Source organism: Mastigoproctus giganteus, chromosome 9 (genome assembly GCF_048544385.1).
Source record: "Mastigoproctus giganteus isolate SK-2022 chromosome 9, ASM4854438v1, whole genome shotgun sequence".
Classification (NCBI taxonomy): Eukaryota; Metazoa; Arthropoda; class Arachnida; order Uropygi; family Thelyphonidae; genus Mastigoproctus; species Mastigoproctus giganteus.
The window spans coordinates 187,819,164-187,843,720 of NC_143583.1; the positions used below are offsets into that span (position 1 = coordinate 187,819,164).

Sequence of the window (24,557 nt, forward strand, 5' to 3'; positions counted from 1 at the left end):
CAATCAAATTGGTCAGACAAGACCTCCCTTTAACAAACTCATACTGTGTCTTAACTATTACTGCAGTCTTGTCTAAATGATCCTGCAATGCTTCTTTAACTGCTGATTCCATTATTTTCACAGGAACGCAAGTTAAACTAACAGGTCTGTAGTTACTTGTGTCACCTTTTGAACCCACTTTGTGAATTGATGATACATTTGCACACCTCCAGTCCATGGGGACCTTCCCTGAATCCAAGGAAGCATTCATAATTATGGCTAAGATTTGCTTACTTCCTTAGCTGCCTCCTTTAATATAACTGGATAGATCCCATCCACCCCAGGTGCCTTCTTTATGTTTAACTTCAACAATTTCTCCACCACTTTGCTCTCGGTTATTGCAAAATCACTTAGCTCCCTGTTAGCATTTGATAAACTTTTGGCACCCCCCTCATTGAATAACTTGTGTGTGAATGTAGATGCAAAATACTCATTGTTTATCAGCTACCCAACCATGATCATCAATAGTCAATCACTTATCTATGTTAAGTGGTCCAATCTGATTCATCCCTATCCTTCTAGAGTTTACATAAATAAAGAACTCTTTGCTGTTTTTCTTTGCATCCTTTGCCAAAGATTTCTCCTAATCTGCTTTTGCTTGCTTCACCTCCTTTGTGACTTACAGACTAGTTTATACCTACCATAGGCTTCTGTGTTACCTGATACTTTATATGCATCCCATATATTTTTCTTCTCTGCCACAAGCTGATTAATTCATCTGACCTTCATTTAGTCAAAATTAATTTCATTCATTCAAAATTAAGTCCCTGAAGGCTTCTCATTTAGAATTCAACGTTGATTGCACTGTACAGAATTTAAAAACTGTCTAAAAAACTCTGTTGTCACCTTTATGAAAGCAAAAGCCCTTCCCTTTAGCCTTGATGGTAGTTATATCTTTAAGTTTACCACATCACTGTCACCCAGTGGTTTCTTATCTGCAAATTCTTAATGCATGAGTAATCATTGCTGATAATCAGATCAAGAGTATTAATCCCTCTGGTTGCCTCTCGAACATGTTGCTTTAGAAAAAAGTCATCCAATAAATCCACAAAAGTCTTTCTAGTGTGCGAGTGACCAACCCACAAGTTCCTGTCATTATCTGGAAAGTTAATATCCCCCATTATAAGACATTCTGATTTACAGGCCCATCCTATTTCACTGCACAATTGCTCATTATATTCATATTCATGAGGCCTATAGCACACACACCTACTCTCATTTTTCCTTTTGCAGTGCTTATTTCACACCAATCAGACTGAACACTTCTTTCTCCACCAAAATCATTTGGATGCACTTCCTTAGATTTTGTGTTTCTTAACTAACGGCATAACCCCTCCTCCCGTATTGTCCTGTCCTGTCTATCCTTCCTGTACACATTGTACTTCCCAAATTCCAATTCACCACTGCTTATATCTGTGTGACACACACTAGCACTTCAAGCTCATCAAATTTATTCACTCTACTCCTAGCATTGGTGTACATGCACCTGTTCCTATTCTTAGTTACCCTAACATAGCCCATGTATTTATTGTTCCACTATGACTCCCAGCAGTCCTGGAAATCTCTATTACCTTGCTTTCCAGGCTGCTTCTCATTTTAATCGATGCAGTTCAAGAATCACTTTTTACCTCTGCCTGCAGCCCCTGTTAACCTTTTAGTCTGTATATCTCTCCCAAGCTAGCAGTTTTCTGACCCACCTAACACTGCCTCGATAGCATCAGCAAATATTCTTGCCCCCTTTCTATTTAAGTGTGCCCCATCCCTGTAGAAGCAGTCTCTCCTGTCAACAAGCACAGACCAGGCTGAAAAAAATTCTACCCCTTGAGCCTTGCACAATCTCTTCGGGGCTGAATTGATCGACAAGGTTCTCATCATATACTCCCTCCTACCGTGTCTGGGCAGAATTGCATAGACTTTTACATTCAACCCTAACTCGCAATTTTTTCTCAACATTGACCTGTACTTTTTGAGTAAATCAGTAGATCTTTTACTCTTAATGTCATTATTTCTAACGTGTCCAACAACATCACCTTTTGTGCCCTTAAAAGATAACTGCTCTACAACGTCATCAACTTTTGCCCCTGGCAGACATACCCTGGTCCTGTTCCACCTATCCTTGCATATTATATTCCCCGTCTCCCCGACAATAGAGTCACCAACAATAACTAGTTGCTTTGGGCCAGCGCATTCTGCCTTGGAGATTGCCTCTGTTTTGCCTGATACACAGGAGTGAGCTCTGTCATTGAGCTGGGCAGCTAAGAGCTTGATAGGTCCCATATATTAATTTCTTTAAGGGCATTTACCCTACACCTCAAGCTCTCATAGGGCGTCTATGAGAGCTTGAGTTAGCACCTAATTTCTTGACACTCTACACACACACACACCTAGTACACACAAAGGCATCCTCCCTGTCTAGATCGTGTCCTGTTTTAGAGAGTTCAGCAAACATTTCACATTTCGCACAGTTTTTGAGAGTGTGATGCATTGGAAAATCACCCCCTTTGTTTCTCACCCGAGTCACAGCTCTAGTCTGGGTCACGATTTCTGTTTTATTACAATTTAATTAACAATGAATTTTAATAAGATTAATATTATTTTTGATTGATTGATAATACTATAAAAAGCTAACAGATTCCTAATGCAGTGCTTCGTATTATGCTATCTTGTTTTACTTTATACCTTAAGCTATCAGTTCGAGATATATATATATATATACGTTAAGCTATTTCTTTTCTACTACAATATGGTGGCTAGTTCAACAATATTTTGGTGGCTAGTTCAACAATATTTGTGCCAACACTGGGAGTCGTAACTTCCAAAAATCGCTAGTTAAATTCAAAATAAGAAGCTAACAAATGCTACTAAACCAATTTATTATCTCTATAAAACAGAATGTACTATGTTAATTAACGAAGAATACAGTAAAAATTAAAAATAGTTATCCCTTTACATTAGTCAAAAATTCCCTGACTTCTCTTCCATGACCCAATTGCTACTTCTGCTACATATATACTTTTTGTATCTTTTGCTGCTGCTTGGCTTGCTTAGGTACATTTGTCATATTACTTTTATGACTAAATTAACTTTTTGCCTCATTTATTATTTTATCCATACTTCGTATATATATATATATTTTTATTGATGTGAAAAGATCTGTGGCTGACCTAGAGTAAAACCAGTTAATAATGAAATTTTCTTACGCAAATTATGCCACTTCCTATTAGGTGGCTATAAGATTTTAAATGGCGCAAATAAAGTCACTTCCTAAATGGCACTAACAATGCTAACTCAGTCACTAACATGGATTCAGTAGATTAAGCAGTGGGCGTGGGAATAAAACGTTGCATTGTTCGTGCTAAGATACTGAAATTACATCACTTCTTGAATGATGCTAACTCCTTTACTAATGTTGATTCGGTAGAACAAGCAGTGGGTAGTAATTTTATGCAAGAATAAAAGCTTCAAAGCCACCAAAGAAGCCTAGAGTTGAAAAGGAACGAGTTCAAAACCATACAGAACAAAAAAAAATGCAGACTTTAATAAAATCTTCTTCTCAAGATTTTGATCCATATCAACCTTCTAAGTAGTGTAAGTTTTGTTTCAAGAACGCAACAATAAAAATCACTTCTTGCAGTAGTTTCTGGTTATGATATACTAGTCTACAAATGGATTTTGCTAAGTATTGAATTGTAAAAATACCAAATCTAATTTCAGTTAACAACTTATAAGAGTATTTCGAAGATGGCTAAAACTCTAGCTGAGTGAAATCCAGAAAAGTTTCCAAGAATAAAAGCTTCAAAGCCACTGAAAAAGCCTCCCATGTCGACAAAAGAACAGGTTCAAAAACATAGAGAATGGGGAAAAAAATGCAGAGTTTAATAAAAATCAGCTTGTTAAGATTTTGAGAAGCAGATTTTATTAACTCTGAAAAATACATTTGGGACCCATTACTTCTAGAATGCTAAGGTTGGAAAAGACAAAACAGTGCAGAAAGGGGACCTATAGGAAATTTTGAAAGAGGTGAAAGACTTGTGGAATTTGCAGAATCTCGAGGATTGTCAGTAATGAAAACTTTTTGCAAGAAAAGAGTGGACATAGAAGAGTACCAATGGATTAACAACTAATGAAATTGACTTCATCTTCACTAACAGAAGATATATTGTGAATGATGTTACTGTCCTGAATAAGGTAAATGTTGTAAGTGATCACAGAATGGTAAGATGCGCACTTGATATAGATGTAAGAAAAGAAAGGAAAAAACTGACTCGAGTAAATAATAAGGTCTTTGAGATAACAGATGATGGCGCCTCCGTAGCCAGGTGGGAAGGAGCAGCAGTGCGTAGCACACGCTTCGTGATTAGACCGCAGTTCGAGCCCGTCACCACCAAATACGGAAGATACGGAAAGGTCAGGGAATGACCACCACATATCCCGGAGCAATATGGCCTTAGTTGCTAATGCTCCTAAAACACCAAATAACAACAATAACAACATAACAGATGACGAGAAAAAGCAGTATGTACTGGGACTTAAGAACAAATTTGAGCTTTTCCAGACTGCTCAGGACCAAGATAATGACAAGGAATATTACAACTTTCTGAAAGTGATAAAGCCCGAGAAAACTATAGGTAAAAAGAAATCCAAAGAAGAAAAAATTAGTCAAGAAACACTTGTCGTGATGAACTGAAGACTGCAAATGAAGAGCAAGATAAACACTGACAAGGAGAAAATTGAGTATACTGAGTTATGCAAAGCCAAGAAAGAGACTCAGAGCCATTAGAGAGGACATAAGAAGATTTAACACAAGAAAAGTAGAACAAGCATTAAGGGAAAACAAAGGACTTAAATCTGCAGCCATGAATCTTAAATCTGAGCAGTAATACAGAAAGACAAATGATACTGAAACAGAAGAATAGCAATGGTGTACTTATAAATAGTAGAGAAGGCATAATTCAAATAGCAGAAGACTACTATAGAGAATTATACATTAAGGAGTGAGGGGAATGATGCCAGCAGTGGGGAAGATGGATCGCAAATTAGTAACACATACGACATATCCGATATTCTCCCTGATAAGGTAGAACGTGTGTTGAAGAAAATGAAGAGTCAGAAAGCCCAGGGGGAAGATGAAGTTACTTTAGAGTTGTTAAACTGGCAAGACTCTTCACAAAATGCATTAGAAAAGGTGTGATGCCTAAGGAGTGGAATAATGCAATCATAGTTTTGCTGCATAAGAAAGAGATAAATCAGAAATTGAAAATTATAGATCAATTAGCTTGTTATCCCACATCTACAAGTTATTCACAAGGGTCATTACTAACAGATTAGAAAGAATACTTGATGGGAATCAACTGAAAGAGCAAGCTGGCTTTAGGACAGGATTCTCAACTATGGATCACCTTGATGTAATAGAAAGAAAATTAATATAAAATACCATTATGCCTGGCATTTGTGCATTATGAAAAGGCATTTGACTCCATACAGCATAAGGCAATATTTTGGGCACTGGAAATATAAGGCATAGATACCCCACATATTATGATTTTGAAGAAAATATATGAAATAGTTACCTCTTTTATTAGACTAGACAAACACAGTAGCAAATTTAAAATTGAGAAAGGAGTTCGACAAGGAGACACATCTCCGAAGTTGTTTACTGCTGCCCTTGAGGAAGTTTTCGGAAGATTAGACTGGTCGCAGAAAGCAGTCACTGTGAATGGAGAGTATCTAACCCATTTACGATTTGCAGATGAAATTGTGGTCATAGGCCACGGTCCCAAAGAATTAGAGGAAAAATCTTAAATCAGTTATGCAGAGTTAGTAAGGATTTTGGACTAAAGATGAATATGGCTAAACCAAAAGTAATGATGAACAAGTATGCCACAGAAAGGGACATAATGATTGAAGGAGCAGTAATTGAAAAGGTAGAGTCATACTTATCTGGGACAAGTCATTAGCTATAATAATGATAAATGGACGGAAGTCAAGAGAAGAATAAATTTTGGATGGATATCATTTAGGAAATATAGTCACATACTGAGGAGCAATATCTCAATTTGTCTGAAACGTAAAATTATGAACCAATGTATACTCCCCACCATGACTTATGGAAGTGAAACTTGGGCACTCACCAAAAGAATGGAAGAGAAGCTGAGAACTACACAGAAAAGAATGGAACAAATTATATTGGGAATCAGACTGTTAGATAAGGAGAGAAACACATGGATTAGGCAGCAAACTCAAGGACATTCCTATTAAAACTAAAGAACTAAAATAGTCTTGGGCAGGACATAGCTCGAAGACATGATGACAGATGGACTAAGAAAATAACAGAATGGTACCCAAGAGGAGCTAGAATAAAACCTGGAAGCCAACGGCGGAGATGGATAGATGAAATTCATCAGTTTGTGGGTAGTAAATGGATGGCCAGTGCTCAAAACAGAATGAACTGGAAAGTTGCTGGAGAGGCCTTCATCCTGCAGTGGATTGAAAATGACATGATGATGATGACTTCTAGAATTTCCAACTGCAGGTGTAATGACTATTAAGGCCTGTAATACTTATCGAGCATCTCAAAAATGATTCCATTCAAACATTTTTAAAGAGCAACGATTTCGTTTATCCTGCTATTCCACCTCATCTGCTTCGATTGGATTTAGTGACAGAGCGGCTCATTTCTCCTTATATACTATTCATGAAAATTAGAAAACTAAGACATGCTTTCAGCCAATATGGAATTTTTGGCCAAATTATAAACGTTAATTTGATGATCAATTATTTGCCTAAGAGAATAGATGATGACTATTGCGTTAACGTGTAAGAGCAGTCTTCAATGAAGACATGGAACGTGACGCTACCACACATGATGAAATGAGTGAATCTATACCTATTGAAAGTTTAGTTGCTGAGCAACAAACGTTTCTGCAACGATGACAAATATTTACGAATAGCTCCTGGTGAACGAAATGTTCCACAAAGTTTACTTTTTGATGAACATACCTAAGAATTGTCTTTTCCTAGCATTGACTTTGGTCAGTATCGAGAGTTTACAGTTAATTTAAAAGTTGCACCATTTATGTTTGCATTGAGTGATATTCGTTGTTCAGATCAGCTTGGAGTGATGCCTTATCTTTATATGGCCACGGAAATAATGAGACTAAGAACTCGGGATTCGTTAACAGTTGCTTTTAAATACGTTGGAAAAGACACTGAGCTCACCAATCTCGAGAATATGTCAATAACTTAATTGAAAAGAATTTAGTGTTTTTGAAATAAATTCCTAATTCAACTTATTACTGGACACAACGTAAAAGATCTGTTTGCATGATCAGACAATTGGGCAAACCTACGTTCTTCTTAACTTTGCAAACGAAATCGGTTGGCCTAAATTGATAGAAATTTTATACAAATTAAAACACGATGGTTTGTATATCCCTGATGAGCAAGCATAAGCTTTTCATTTTATGGAAAAGGCGACATTAGTTAATGAAGATGCGAAAACTTGTGGATTGTATTTAAATTTACTTCAGTCTAAGCATATCAGTCCATTTCGACAATATTACATTGTCAACTATTTAAACAGATTGAATTTCAACATCATGGCAGTCCACATGCTCATGTTCTTTTGTGGCATACTAATACTAAAGAACCTATGGGAAACAGTATGAATGCAATGATAGATATAATAAATCAGCTCGTGCAATAGAAACTACTGCAAAACCCTCTGGTAATATTAAACTCTAAATCCAAATTTATGAGTTTGGAGTTTTGAAACTCCATTTATGCCCTCACAATCTGCAATGATTTTAATTCCCATGCCAAAAGCAGACACTTGATGAGTCAAATATAATATTGTACAAGCAATCGTGGAAGAATCTAGAGGAGAACGAATATACTAGCATTGATCACTTTAAAGAAAATTACATTCATTCAGAATCATATATCAATTTACTTCAAGTTGGCTTTACTTGGCCAAGAGATTTTCTGAAACAAGACCCTCATCAAAAATGGCAGAACCCCTTCAATCCTTTTGTGTTTAGCATTTTAAAGTCTAACATGGACATTCAGTTCATTGCCGAAGAATATTCTTGTGCTGCTTATGTTGTCGAATTTGAAAATAGGACCAATCGCTGGATTAGCAATTTACAACGTAAAGTTATCGAAATTATAAACGAGTATCCTCAGTTTGGTATCATTGAAATTTCAAGAAAATTAAGGGTTGGCATGCGCAATTCTGTCAAATACTAGTCAAGAGCTTGCTTGGTATTTGCTTTATCAACTGATGTCTGAGAGTCCGTTGTAACTTATATATCTAATGTGTGACCTAACGAGCAGCAGCAGCATAATAGAAAATCGAACATAGAAATAGAACGTGAAAAGTATGATGAGGAACAAGTTCAAACGGGCTGGTATTGGTAACGACATCTTTGACCTTCCACTGGCTCTACTAACTCGACTGCATCGCTGTCATTTAGGAAGTGATGTGATTTACATAATTTCCGTTTCACATTTTCGTCAAAGACATGAAATATCTTTTGTTCACACAGGCTTATTTTATTTTTATTTTGTTGAATTTTTTAAATTTTTAAAAGAATAAGAGAAGCTTACCTCAGTATAATATGTAGAACACTTCCGTATGATACTCTCCAGAAATCAAAATGAAAACAATTAAAAAATCGAAAATCTTGCATTACAGTAAGAAATAATTAACAATAATTAAAAATCGAATGAACACAATTAATAACCAATTTATTGCAATTAAAAATTAATTTAACAAAAAAAATTGCCAAAACAGTTTTCCTTCCTGAAGCTGACAATGCTTTTTAACCATATGTCGTGATTATAGGAATGAAAATTACCGAATAGGAGTGAGCATGGAACTTAAATAGGGATTATTTGTCTTGATGCATGCGCGTAAAGGACCATGAGTCAGAGATTAGATATGGCCAGCGAACATTAACAGAATTCTCGTGTAATTTAATTTTGACGGTTTCTGCAATTAATAGTCTTGTATAATTACGTTGGACATTAAGTATTTTGGCCTCGTTAAAAAAACTATGTTTTTTATTAACGGCACGAAAGGCTAATTCTGACCCTGCTGAACAAGAAGCATGAACTGAGGCCTTGTGTTGGATTCAGAGGAACACATGGATTCAGAGGAAACCACGAGGAACTCTGATAAGATGAGTTGCAATCACATCAAGAAATGTATACTAGGTCATTTATTTGTGTTGCGAACGAGGAAAGGACTGAGCAATTATTCAATATAGTGTGTAATTTCCATATTGGTCTGGCTACAATTTTAAATTCGATATCTTTAAATAATCTGTTAAGTTGTTTGTGCCACTGTTCAACATATGGGACAAAAATAAAGTATTTTTTGGTATTACTGTTGTTGGTTGGTGTATTTTTTTGTATTCTCTCCTTGGCTTGTACCCTAATTCTGTCTATTGTAGAAAGTGGGTAACCCCTGTTTAAGAATCTGCTGGTTAATATTTGTATTTTTGAGGCCAAAACAGATTCCATCATTGAATATTTATAAGCATTGATTAAAGATAATCGATCTTTTGTAGGTGAACGGGTGATAGCTGTTATAATGCAGAAGCATACCGGTGTTTGTAGGTATTCTTTTACAAATATTGATATCAGTGCAGACTGTATTGAGCATTATAGCTCTGGTTCATACTATCAAATTGATTTTTTTTAAATATTGTCTGGAAATATTTAAATAATTATTTATTTATTGGACCCTTCTGTAATATTATTATTCAACATTATTTTATGGGAATCAGAATAGGGAGTTTAAGCTAGAGTTATAAAGGAAAATGCAAGGTTTCACAGTGGCATTAACTTTCCGTGGTGAGTTGAAATATTAAAATAGATATTTATTTCTTACTTCAAGCGAATACAAAGTATCTGTATCCTCATTTAAATGGTTCTAGAGATGTGCAAATGTGACCCCAATCCACAAAGGAGGATCAAAGGGGGAGACAGGTATTTACAGACCTGTTAGTTTAACTTCTATTCTAGGGAAATTAATGGAGGTACTGGTTAAAGAAGCATTGCAGGATCATCTAGACAAGACTTCAGTTATAGCTCGGACAGAGCATGGGTTTGTTAAGGGGAAGTTTTGTCTGACTAATTTGATTGGATACTATGATGTAGTCACAAAGGAACTGGGTGCAAAGAATAATTTTGATATTGTATATTTGGATCTAAGAAAAGCCTTTGATACTGTTGCACATGGAAGACTGCTGCACAAATTGGAGCAGTGTGGCATTGGAGGCAAATTGCTGCTGTGGATAAAGGGATGGTTGAGTGGGAGAAGACAGAGTGGTAATCAATGGACACTGCTCATCGTGGACTAATGTTATTAGTGGAGTCCCTCAGGGTTCGGTGTTGGGTCCATTGTTGTTTTCTGTATTTATAAATGATATTGATGATGGTATATCAGGCTTAATGTTCAAGTTTGCATACGATATGAAGGTTGGCAGGGTTGTTAATGATACTAATGACAGTACACTGCTGCAACAGGATCTAGAAAAGTTGAGCAGATGGGCTGAGAGTTGGCAAATGAAGTTTAACATTGACAAATGTAAAGTACTACGTATGGGAAGCAGTAATCCCAGAGTAATGTATCAACACTGTGGTACCACACTGACAGTGGTAGGAAAGAAAAGAACCTGGGGATAATTGTGCAGGCAAATATGAAGTTTTCTGAGCAGTGCAGATGGTCTGCAAGAGTAGCTCATGGTGTCTTGTCAATGATATACAGGAATTTTTCTAGCATTGATAAGGAGGTGATTATCCCCCTTGTATAAGGCAGTGGTCAGACGACACCTTGACTACCGTGTACAGATCTGGAGGCCTCAATTTAAGAAGGATGTACATCTGTTGGAACGAGTACAGAGAAGGGCAATGAGGTTAGTGAATGGAAAAAAGGATTGCTATTACGAAGAAAGGCTTAAGTTTTGCAAAATACAGTGTCTGGAGACTAAGCACGTGTGAGGTGATCTGATTGAGGTGTATAAAGCCTTGAATGGTTTGAGCATGCTCAGTGCTGATGGGATTCTTCCTCTTGTTCAGAATAATTGCCTGAGAACGCATAAATTCAAATTGGGGAAAGATGGTTGTAGGATAGATGTGCAGAAGTTTGCCTTTAGCCAACAGGTGGTTGATTGCCGGAACAAACTTCCATCTGTCGTAGAAGTTGATAGCTTAAATAGATTCAAGGCAGAACTTGACAAACATTTAGAGCGTGTGGATGGTGAAATAAGGGCTTTTTTTTTTTTTGGCTGATGCCTATATAAGCTTGCTTTCTTGCATCATGTGCCAATGCTAATGTTTTGATATTCTGACATTTAATATCAAAACTTGGGCATGGCATTGCTAAATGCAGTCTTGAGAAAATGAAATATGTTTCAATAGAAGCTAGATATTCTATCATTCTAGAATATATTTCTACAAGGACACTCCATTCACCTAATTAGCCAGAATAATGAATCACTATTTTGGTTCTTCTTCTTCCAGTTACTGTAAATCTTGGCTACACAATTAACTTCTCAAAGAAATACAAACAAATCAAAAATTGCAATACGGGCATGTTCTTTATGTAGTTTGATATTTTCATCTGCCAGGGATTTCTTTTCGAACTGCTGAAAGTAAGTTTTGTCATGCAGAGAAATTTCACGAACAGCCTTCTTTGCTGAGAGGACCCCTTCAATGTGGGCATTTGTGCATGGTGAGGGGACCTCCCAGTGGTGCTGCTGGCTTTCCAGATTATCATTACTGGAAGCCCATACCTTGGTTCCAGGGTTACAAATGTTTTTGACATATGAGAAACTTATCTGCTTTTAAACTGGCCAAAACAAAATAAAATATAGATAATCACAGTCTCAACTCCCTGGCTGTTGAAATAGGAAGAGTCCAAGTAAAGGTCTTATTTCAATCCTCCTAAATTGCATTATCTCTGTATAGAAATAATGTTGTTTAGAAGGGTTAGTAACATAAATCACATTATTAACAGAACCAGCACACTATGACTATAGTAGCCTTTGTGCGTAGGAGGAAATTCCAACCCACCTAATCTGAGTCTTTGCAGGTTTTTGAGTTGTGCTTTTAAAATAAAAAAAAGCTGTGTGTGGCTCTGCAATGACCGAGGTGTTTACCTACAACTTACAGCCTAGAAGTTGTTAATCTCCTGATGACTGCTGACCGGGCTAGCCCGGTGGGTAAAGCGCGTACCTGATGACTAATGCTTTAAATGTTTTTACATCATATATGTGTACTGCCGACATTCATTTATGCAACAAAGAAAATTCCTGAACTCTAGATGCATAGTTAGTGTTATTTATATTCTACTTTATAATGTTGAAATCTTTAACATCTTTTGCAGGGTTAAACTTGTACATGAGTTTCCAACATTGCCTGCTGTGAAGAACAAGAAGGAGAGTGACGGAGTGCCTTTTGAACCCCTGTATATATATCAGATGTTAAGTGTCATCAAGTCAGAATGTGTAAAGGTAAGGGCAGGATACTTTGCTTGAGAACTCAATTTTGTTCTGTGGAAAAATGAATAGCTATCTGAACTTTGTTATGATCTATATTGATTGCCTTTCTGTAAGGCACCTTTCTGATTGAAAGTAGTAACTATAAGTTAACTGTAATGCATTGTGCATCATAGACAGTGGTGTATATATGCAGTGACAAAATGATTTTAACATAGAGTTATCTGGAGAGAAGGTAGGGCAAAAAAAATTGTATATGTATACACGCAAGGTGTTGCTATTAAATAACGAGACAGTTGCAATAAAATAAATATAGTGAAATATTTCATACCTTACAAGTTTTATCCCCTTCAGAATGCATGCAAGCCTTGGGCTTGCACACAGACTATTCCATATATTTCTTCCAAGCACAGAAACATTTCTGGAAGTTGTGTTCTGTGAGACCCTTTAACACTTTAGTCTCTTTTTGTTTTTTTTTTTTTTTTTTTTTTGAATGCCTTCAGTGTTCTGAAAATGGTTTCCCTTAATTACACTTCAAGTTTAGGTAAGAGAAAAATGTCACAAGGGACTAGGTTTGGCAGTAGATGCATGTTGACACACTTTTTTCTTTTTTTTTTTTTTGCCAGAAACTGGTTAACAGAGAGAAGGAAAGAGCTCATTATCTACATGGCACATCAAACTAGAATTCAGATCTCTTACTTTGAATATTTTCATATTGTTTTGTCAGAACTTCAATGTATGTTTGACAGCCTGATTTGGTGCAACATATTCAGCCATAATAATTTCTTTAATGTTGAAGAAAATAAGAAGCATGTTTTTTATTTTGATTTTGACATTCTTGCTGGCACTGCTGTTTTTTTTTTTTTTTTTTTTCTTTGTCTTTCAGTGCATTGACTGTCTTAGTTTCTGGGTCATACTGGAACAGCAAGCTTTTATCACAGCATTCAGACTTGGAGATCTGTTTCATCTTCAAAATTTTTGGCACCTTCTTGCCACACACTTTTCGCCATGCCTAACTTTTCAGTTAAAATTTGATTGTTTGTCTGTCCATGTTGAATTTTAATGTAACCATTCTAATACTTAAATATGAACCGCTTCTAATCAAAGTCATTACCTGGTCCCCATTTTCATTAGTTTTCATGGATACTGGATGGCCTGGCCACTGATCTTCCACATTCTCTTTTTCTCCTAAAAACCTTTTATAACATTCAAACACACCAGCTTTTGACATGGTGTCTGCCTCATAAGCTTGAAGTAACAAATCATAACTTTCATTTGGTGTTTTTTTTTTTTTTTTCCCTTTCCAGTTTTGTTAAAAGTTTGAGGTTGGTTTGTTGTTCTATTCTATTCTCTCTCTTTTTTTTTTTTTTTTTTTTTTTTGGGGGATTGTTCTGGCAAACTGCAAAAACACAAGGTATTGAAAACCTGTGTCACAGCAAAGAAAAAAAATGGCATGCTTGAATGTGACATGGTATAAAACTAGAGAATGGTTCAAGGTCAATTGCTGTGCCTTTGTTTCTCAGGCACTTCTTGGTGTGTAGTAGCTGTGCAGTTTTGTTCTTTAATAGCCACACCTTGTATATATATACATTTCCATGGTTAGAGGAACCAAGCACCCATCCTACAGTTTTATTTGTTTCTATCATGAATTATGTGATACATGGAAGTAGTAGTTGTAGGAGTGCACCAGTTATTACCACCTGCCTGAAGGGGGAGGGGTTGTAGTATGGAGCAGAGGAAACTACCATTCAGCTAGAAGTCACGCTGTTGGAACTAGAAGTATGTAAATATGTGTGATTTTGACAAAATGTTTGGAATAATCAAACAAGATTAATTCAGCTACATATGGATTTTTGCCTTTAGCCAGCGGGTAAAGGCAAAAATGCGTACATAGCTGAATTAATTGCATACATAGCATACATAAAAGCATACGTAGTTGATTACTGGAACAAACTTTCATCTGTCGTTATGGAAGTGACAAACTTTTGGAGTGAATGGATAGGTGAAATGGGAAGTTTTTTATTTTTTTTTTTGGCTGATGCCGAATAAGTTTGCTTTCTTGCATAATATGCATCTACTAGTGCTAATACTAAATATAGAATATGACAAATTGTGTGTGTGTGTGTGTGTGTGTGTGTGTGTGTGTGTGTGTGTGTGTGTGTGTGTGTGTGTGTGTGTGTATACACAGGGTGTCTCAAAAATATTGACATCTAAAGGAATGTGAATTGCATAGGAACCATAACGGAAACGGCACCGTAAATCTGTACATGGCGCTGTTCATCAGTTTGCGGGAGGGAAAATTTCTGGTTTACTCATTCAAGCAGTAGTCGGTGCACAAAGAGCATGCATCGATATACGAACTGTGAGCTGGCAGACATGCACCTAGTGTATGGATTAGCAGAGGGCCCACACGATGTGCGCCCCCTTGCGGCATAACATCGCTTTGCAATAAATGTGTGGGCAGGTGTGGTCGGTGACTGCTTAGTTGGCCCATACTTGTTACCATCCCGCAGGAACTCCGCTAAATATCGGATCTTCCTTGAACAAGTTCTACCAGGGTTACTTGACGATGTTCCAGCAAGTGTGAGATGCAACGTTTGGTTTCAACATGACGGGGCGCCTCCCCATTATGGAAGGTGTGTTTGTGACCACATGAACAGGCGTTTTGGGCGTCGACGGATTGGCCAGGATGAAACCATTGCCTGGTCCCCACGCTCACCTGATTTATCGAGCCTTGATTTCTTTCTGTGGAGGTCCCTCAAATCTGTCGTGTATGAATCGCCTATGGAGACGGAAATGGATCTCATGGCGAGACTCGTCTGCGCTGCTGCTACTGTCAAAGAAACTAAAGGTGGGTTCGACCGTGTCCTCCAATCCATGCTGCATCGGTGTCACACATGCATCGCGCCTCATGGTGGAACCTTCGAGCATCTGTTGTAACATCATGAAATGCATCCATCTCGTACTTCATTGTTAATATTATGTCAAATAAATGTTTGCCACTAATTACTGTCTTGTGTCATTTCTGCTTCTTGTGCCTCTGTTACTACTTTCCCGTGACGCATAGGTTATGGGTTCCTATGCAATTCACATTCTTTTAGATATTACCTGCCTCCCCTAAACGTTTGTACCAATATTTTTGAGACACCCTGTATATATATAAATTTTAAAAAAATATGCAAATTATAAATAAGTGGAAAACGTGTTAGTTAATACCGAAAGAAAGGGTGTGTGCGTGCGTGTCCTAAACTATAATGAAAAGAGAAGCCTAAAAACAGATTTTGAACTGTTGGTTCAATGTTTGTTTCTATTATATACATATAAAATGCACTTTTAGAGCATAATTTTAGAGCATAATTTTTAATTAATAAATAAATTGCTTTTTGTATTAAGTAAAAATTAGTGTAATAGTATAAGGTTAAATGAGTTTCAACTAATAGCACAGAAAGTATAGAAAGAAAGAATATATAAATCAATCACATACCAATATATAATTCACAAACCAAGGTACACATTATCTCATCAAGAAGCCACAACACGATCATGGTTTACAGAAGTACAAAGTATTTCGATTAGCTAGACAGTTCAGTGCAAGTTTGGCAAATTTTTTTGCAAAATTATTTTATTTTGAATTTGGTAACATTTTCTCTTTTAAATTTCGTTCATCTAAACCACATATGGGCGGGCCGTATCCGGCCCTCTACTTCTTTTGATCCGGCCCTAATCTATTTTAGTGAAGTTTGTCTGATTTTTGGTGGGAGAAAACATGTTGTGTTCTACTAACTCACATTAAGCTGCTGTCATATGACTTGCACAAACACACCATGTTTTCTTCTACCAAGGTCTCTTTCTCAATTTAACTAGCGGCGTGTGTGAATGTGTTACAACGTGTCAGTTCGGTGCCTGCATTGATGTTGTGTTCTGTTTGGTGCCTGCGATGTAGAAGACAGTTCTGAATATCGCTTATAAATTTGGGACAGTGTTAGGGGTTATGTCAAAAAAAAGAAAAGTAGATGCAGAGAATCGTCAATTTCAAGACAGCTGGACGGAGGATGATTATTTTATTCTGAATAAAGGATTTCCTGTATGTTTGCTGTGCAAGGAATCCGTATCTATCAACAAAGAATACAACTTGAAGAGACACTTTACTTCGAGACATGCGGATCACCAAAAAATTGGACAACTACGAAAAGATGAAATACAGAAGTTGAAGAACTTGGATACCCAGCAGCAAATGTTCAACAAGCAAAGAACGCAGCACCACAGCATTGTCAAAGCCAACTTTGTGGTAAGCGAAAAAATCGCTAAGCGTTCTAAGTCATTTGGTGAAGGAGAATTTATAAAAGAATGTCTGCTGGATGTTGCAAGTATAATATGTCCTGAAAAGAAAAAAGACTTCGAGAATATTCTTTTGTCGAGACGTACTGTTGTCCGACGGATAGAAATTATGGCTGATGATATCAAAAAAAGTTTAAAAGAGAAGATTGCTAGATTGAAAGTATTTTCAGTCGCTTTGGATGACAGCACCGATGCCTCCAATACAGCACAACTAGCAATATTTCTTCGAGGAGTTGATGCGGATTTCAGCATCACAGAAGAATTATTGGCTCTTCGGCCGTTAAAAGGAACAACTACCGGTGAAGATATTTGAAACAGTCAACACAGTCTTCGAGACATTTGGGCTTAAATGGAGTTCGCTATCTGGCATATGCACTGATGGAGCCCACGCAATGGTTTGTGCACGGAAGGGATTTATTGGAATAGTTCATGAAAGAGCAATAGAACTACAGATACATCAGAAAAATTTAACAAATTTTCACAAATGTTATGGAAGTTGTAGTAGCCAGTATTAACTTTATTTAATTTAATTTATTAAGTCACGCGCACTTAATCACTGCCAATTTAAGGAGTATTTGGCAGACCTAGTTTTCGGATTATGAAGTTGTGTCTTATTATTGTGAAGTGAGGTGGTTGAGTAAAGGTAAAATGTTAAAACAATTTTATGATCTGAGACAAGACATTGCAGATTTTATGGACATAAGAGGAAACACAATTAACCAAGTAAAAGATGATCAGTGGGTGTGTGATTTAGTATTTCTTTTAGATGTCACTTGATACTAAACGAACTGAATCTGAAATTGCAAAAACAAGGACAGTTAGTTCATGAACTGCATGGACATGTCAAAGCCTTTTTGTAATAAACTAAGATTGTTGGAAAGTCAGATAGGAGCTAAAAATTGTTATCATTTTCCTACTCTAGCAACTCAAAAATATCGCTTATAATTGTTATGGAGAAGAACTGAAGCCACTAATAGAGCAATTTGATACAAGGTTTGCCGACTTCCAAAACAAAGACTCCACATTCGCTATATTTGCTCGTCTGATGGATGCTGATGTAAATAATGTGCCAGAAAACTTACAGATGGAACGTATTGAGCTTCAGGCGGATTTAGTGCTAAAATCACAATTTAACAACGATGTATTTTTATAAATTTTATTTGGTGGAAGAAAAATATACAAATTTACGTGCCTTTTCAAGAAAAATCATTTGTATTTTCGGCAGCACATATATGTGTAAACAATTTTTTTTCGAGGATGAAATACAATAAATCAAAAATTTGGACAAGAATAACGGACGAAAACGTCAAAAATTCTATGCGATTATCCTTAAGTAATATTAACGTCAACATTGATAGTCTTGTAGTTCAAGTACAAGGCCAGTCTTCACATTAAATTGTTATGTCGTTCATTATATTATAAATCAATGAAATATGAAGTAGCAACTTGTTTTAATTCATTTAATATTAATTTATTTTATTTAATATTTGGTCCGGCCCTGCCTTGGAGACAATGATAATTTCGCCTCCGAACTAGGAAAGGTTGCCCATGCCTTATCTAAAGTGATCAGATCTCGATCCAATTTGATACCTTTGTGATGTGGTGGAATGAGCTGTTCGGAGTAAAGTTCAGCAGCCATTCCATTTGTAACAATCGTGTGAACCATTTGAGTAAATTTAGACCAGCATGTCTGTGGCATGCATTTAAAATCTCATTGAGTCTGTGATACAACAAATTCAGGCTTCTGAGGAGTGAAGTTTGAATACCTGAATACTGTTATTCAAATGAATTATGCACATTACTAGAAAGCAAGAATTTTAATTTTCAAAAGAGAGAGAATCTAACTTGTTATGCAGCACAACCTTCTGAGTCTCATTTTAAATGAGTATCAGTTAATAAATAAAATACTTCTTTTAGGCCTGCCTGGTAAATAAAAATGCTTATTAATAAGAATTCTTTGATTTTGCTGTAGCGTTATGATAAATCTTAAGTTCTGAATAAGCCCTGCTCTCAAATTTTAGTTCACTTTTTGTAGGAAAAAGGTGTGAGGCATTCAAAGAGCTTGTGGTAATGCCTTCACTGATGTCACATTGCTCATTGTATAAAACAGTCATTCACGTGGAACAGTATTATAAGCTTTATAGAAATCTAAGTATATAATGGCAAAATTATTCTTTCCATCCAGTTACTTCATGATGACCTCATGGTAGATAAATCAGATTTTTTTTTTTTTTTTTTTGGTATATCATCATCATCAGCCATTTTCAATCCACTGCAGGATGAAGGCCTCTCTAGCAACTTTCCAGTTCCTTCTGTTTTGAGCACTGGCCATCCATTTACTACCCAAAAACTCATGAATTTCATCTATCCATCTCCGCCTTTGTCTTCCAGGTTTTCTTCTAGCTCCTCTTGGATACCATTCTGCTATTTTCTTAGTCCATCTGTCATCATATCTTCGAGCTATGTGTCCTGCCCAAGACCATTTTAGTTCTTTAGTTTTGATAAGAATGTCCTTTACTTGAGTTTGCTGCCTAATCCATGTGTTTCTCTTCTTATCTAACAGTGATTCCCAATATAATTCGTTCCATTCTTCGCTGTGTAGTTCTCAGCTTCTCTTCCATTCTTTTGGTGAGTGCCCAAGTTTCACTTCCATAAGTCATGGTGGGGAGTATACATTGGTTCATTATTTTACGTTTCAGACAAACTGGGATATTGCTGTTCAGTATGTGACTATATTTACTGAATGCTATCCATCCAAAATTTATTCTTCTCTTGACTTCCAGCCATTTATCATTATTACAGCTAATAACTTGTCCCAGATAAGTATATGACTCCACCTTTTCAATTACTGCTCCTTCAATCATTATTTCCCTTTCTGTGGCATACTTGTTCATCATTACTTTTGTTTTAGCCGTATTCATCTTTAGTCCAAAATCCTTACTAGCTGTGCATAACTGATTAAGATTTTCCTCTAATTCTTTGGGATCGTGGCTTATGACCTCAATGTCATCTGCAAATCGTAAATGGTTTAGGTACGCTCCGTTCACATTGACTCCATTCTGCGAACAGTCTAATCTTCTGAAAGCTTCCTCAAGGGCAGCAGTAAACAGCTTCGGAAATATTGTGTCTCCTTGTCGAACTCCTTTCTCGATTTTAAATTTGCTACTGTCTTTGTCTAGTCTAATCAAGGGCAGCAGTAAACAGCTTCGGAAATATTGTGTCTCCTTGTCGAACTCCTTTCTCGATTTTAAATTTGCTACTGTCTTTGTCTAGTCTAATAAAGGAGGTAGCACCCTCATATATTTTCTTCAAAATCATAATATATGGGGTATCTATGCCTTATCTTTCCAGTGCCCAGAACATTGGTTTATGCTGTATGGAGTCAAGTGCAAGTGCCTTTTCATAATCCACAAATGCCAGGCATAATGGTGTTTTATATTCATTTGCTTTCTCCATTAGCTGTGATATTACGTGAAGGTGATCCATAGTTGAGAATCCTGTCCTAAAGCCAGCTTGATCTTTCGGTTGATTCTCATCAAGTATTCTTTCTAATCTGTTAGTAATGACCCTTGTGAACAACTTGTAGATGTGGGATAACAAGCTAATTGGTCTATAATTTCCAATTTCTGATTTATCTCCTTTCTTATGCAGCAAAACTATGATTGCATTATTCCACTGCTTAGGTGTCACACCTTTTCTAATGCACTTTGTGAAGAGCCTTGCCAGTTTTTGTGTTATGTCTCTTCCTCCCAATTTTAACAACTCTACAGTAACTTTATCTTCCCCTGGGGCTTTCCAATTCTTCATTTTCTTCAATGCATGTTCTACCTCATCAGGAAGAATATCGGGTATGTCGTATGTGTTGCTAATTTGCAATCCACCTTCCCCACTGCTGGCATCATTCCCTCGCTCCTTGTATAATTCTCTATAGTAGTCTTCTGCTATTTGAATTATGCCTTCTCTGCTGTTTATAAGTACACCATCGCTATTCTTCAGTTTCAATATCATTTGTCTTTTTGTATTACTGCTCATGGCTGCTGATTTAAATTCTTTGTTTTCTCTTAATGCTTGTTCTACTTTTCTTGTGTTAAATCTTCTTATGTCCTCTCTGAGTCTCTTTCTAATGGCTTTGCATAACTCAGTATACTCAATTTTCTCCCTGTCAGTGTTTTTCTTGCTTTTCATTTGTCGTCTTCGGTTCATCATGACAAGTGTTTCTTGAGTAATTTTTTCTTCTTTGGATTTCTTTTTCCCTATAGGTTTCTTGGGCTTTATCACTTTCAAAAAGTTGTAATATTCCTCGTCGATATCTTGGTCCTGAGCAGTCTGCAGAAGCTCAAACTTGTTTTTAAGTTCCAGTACATACTGCTTTTTCTCCTCCTCTGTTATCTCAAAGACCTTTGTATTATTTACTCGAGTCAGTGTTTTCCTTTCCTACATCTATATCAAGTGTACATCTTACCATTCTGTGATCACTTCCAACATTTACCTTATTCAGGACGGTAACATCATTCACGATATATCTTCTGTTAGTGAAGATGAAGTCGATTTCATTAGTTGTTAATCCATTTGGACTCTTCCATGTGCACTTTCTGTTCACCCTTTTCTTGAAAAAAGTGTTCATTACTAACAGTCCTTGAGATTCTGCAAATTCCACAAGTCTTTCACCTCTTTTATTTCTTTCACCAATTCCAAAATTTCCTATAGTTCCTCTTTCTGCGCTGTTTTGCCTTTTTCCAACCTTAGCATTGAAGTCCCCCATAATAATAGTGTACTGGGTTTTCTGCTCATCTAGAAAACTCAATTTCGGTGTACATTTCTTCAACCTCTTCATCATCATGGCTCAGTGTTGGTGCATAAATCATTATAATCTTTAGCTTGTACCTCTTAGAAATCTTGAGTATTAGCCTTGACACGCTTGGTGATGTACTTTTGAATTCCAAAATGTTGTTTTTAAAATCCTTATGGACCAGAAACCCAACTCCACCTTCACTGTTTCCATTGGTGTACAGCAGATTTCCACTTGATAAACTTATAAGTGATTCATTTCTTCTTCTTGTTGTTTCAGCCAAACCGATGATATTCCAATTCACATTTTCTAATTCCTTTTTCAGCTCTAATATCCTGTCTTCACCGATGAGTGATTGTATGTTATAACCTCCCTTTAATTCAGATTTCCATATCTCCACTGTTATCACGATGAACAAGCATTACTTTTTTTTTTTTTCATCTCCTTTTACATGTTTTGAATCGATTATTTTTTTAACTTTGACTCCATTATTTTCAATGAATATAGAAGTGAAACTTAGGGGGGAAAACCCATCACTTGGGATGGTTGAGACCGTTTTCATCTCCATTTTCCAGGTTAATGGGTAGAACATAAAAGTCCAATTCTGTGGAAAAAAGTCTCACTTGCCATTGGATCTATTTGTGGGGTTATGTTAAGGAGCAGGCATACAAGTCCCTCTCCCGATCAGAATGATGTGAACAATTTGAAAAGAAGGATAATTATAGTGATTATCTAAGTTATCAATCATTGCCACGTCTAGCAAGTAGTTGATTACTATCCAGATATGTGCTGCTGCGTTATTTCTGGACATCATATCCCAATTAGGACATTTGTACCCAATAACTTCATTTTATAAGATAGAACATGGGGTTCTATCCTTATTCTTTTTTTTTTTTTTTTTTTTTTAAAGCAGTTTCACAAATTTAACTTTATGATTTGCATTTTTATGCTTTTAATTATGACAAGTTTTTCTGTTTTGTTTAGGGTCAGCAAGAGGATGCTGAAGAATTCTTAAGTTGCATCTTGAATGGACTTCATGATGAGATAGTTGCACTAATTAAAACTGTACAGAATAATACCCCATGTAAGTAAACTTTTCAATATTAAAAAAATTAAGAATATTGAATTCTTAGAAATATGTAACTAACTGTTTATATTTATTAATATGGACAACTCTGGTGCTTGTTCATTCTGGTTTAAGTTATTAGTAGAATTCAAATTGTAAATTTGATGCCCTCTGCCCCTTTTTTAAATCCTTATACCCTCAATGAAAATATCTGCCTGAAATAACTATATTTGAAATGCCAACAAAAGCACATGCCTTTAGATTTAATCACTTGTTTTCAGTTGATCTGCAATGACAGAATTGTGAACAGGGGTTTTTTCCAGGGGCAGATGACTCCATTACGAAGTTATTACTGTACACAGCTTGCAGCTTTTTGGATTTATGGAGAATATATCTTTTTCACTTGATTGACCCCATCTCTGACTCACTGTCATACTAGAATTGCTATCATAGAGTTTCTCTGCCTGTTTTTTTTCTTAATTTCATTAATGAATATGATTGTGATAAACACATGAGATTAGTTTGGTGCAGTTGTTCAGGTAGCCATGAAAACTTGCAGAAACTTTCTGCAAGTTTTCATTTCCAGTTCAACACATACAGTATGGCCCACTGATGATATCTGCTCTCAATTTAGAAAGTAAAAACGTCAAGTTTATTATAAATAATATAATTAATTACTTATTTTCAAATAAAACAAGTAACATGTTTTCAGCTCCTAACTCATGTAGCCGATGGTCTTGAAATTGAAGGCAGAACATCATTCTCCCAAATTAGTGAAGGCTGTAATTCACAATTGAAAAAGACAAATGAGAGAAGTACAGAAGAGACTGTGTTGAATGCCAAAACAGGTTTTCACAGTAAACCTTTACTGTAAGGTGTTTTATACGTATTCTATAAAAAATAAAAACATTTGTGCAGTTTATGTTGTGCCATTGAGGTGATTTGTATGCGAATAAAATCCAGTGAAGTTTTAAGAACAAATATTTATTACATGCACAGCAAAAACTGAATGACTTTATAAATAAATTTAGTGACTTTTCTGTTGTGGATTCCTTATGGCATTCACCTAGCTCTAAAGAGAATTCACTGATGATAATTTGCCCAACTGGATTATTGGAAGCATTAACTTTAACTTAAATATAATTGTATTTGGATATATTAATTTGCATTGCAATAGCACTTTCAATGAACAAGTTGTTTGAGTCAGATCGAAGCAGATCAGTTTTGCAGAAACACACACACACACACACACATGCATACATAGTTTCCTGCACACCTCAGTATCAGTGAATGTAATGAGAGATGTTTTCAGATCAGTTCTCTTGTACAGTGTCTAAAAATGTTCAACCAGGTGCAAAAACTGAATTCAGAGTTCTTTCTGTTTGTTTTCGAAATGTTCTTGACAGCCAAGACTGAATGTCAGTGCCATTGTTATAAACAAAGGTTTGACTCACCATTTTTGAAGAAGAGGTGCAAAGTATGCAGCAGTATTATTATTTATTATTATTTTTTTTTTTTGAAGCCATCATAATTGTTTTCTAATAGAAAATCCAAACAGAAAAATGTTGGTAAACTAACGTTTAAAAGCATACTACACAGTTATATAATTCTATGTATTATTTTAATATAAAATGGTTTTTTTTTTTTTTTTTGGAAAGCACACATTTTTGTTGGCTTTTGTCTTTGCTTATAGTGATATATTGTCCCTGAATTTTATTTAATTGGCATTTTATAAATTCAGATTATTTGGTACAATTTATTAATTGGCATGTTAGAGCATTCCTTAAACAACACCTTTTATTTTGTGCCGGATGGGTAA

General features: G+C 36.0%; 1 protein-coding gene across 2 annotated transcripts in view; it reads left to right on the plus strand.

Moving 5' to 3' along the window:
- The window catches only part of LOC150080955 (ubiquitin carboxyl-terminal hydrolase 10-A-like), a 251,119-nt gene that overhangs the window by 145,036 nt on the left and 81,526 nt on the right, over positions 1-24,557 (plus strand). For both annotated transcript variants that reach the window (XM_090381270.1, XM_090381271.1), the window contains exons 8-9: positions 12,434-12,560; positions 22,657-22,756. In XM_090381270.1, coding sequence (XP_090237396.1) covers positions 12,434-12,560; positions 22,657-22,756 — 227 coding nt within the window. The remainder of the gene's footprint in view (positions 1-12,433; positions 12,561-22,656; positions 22,757-24,557) is intronic.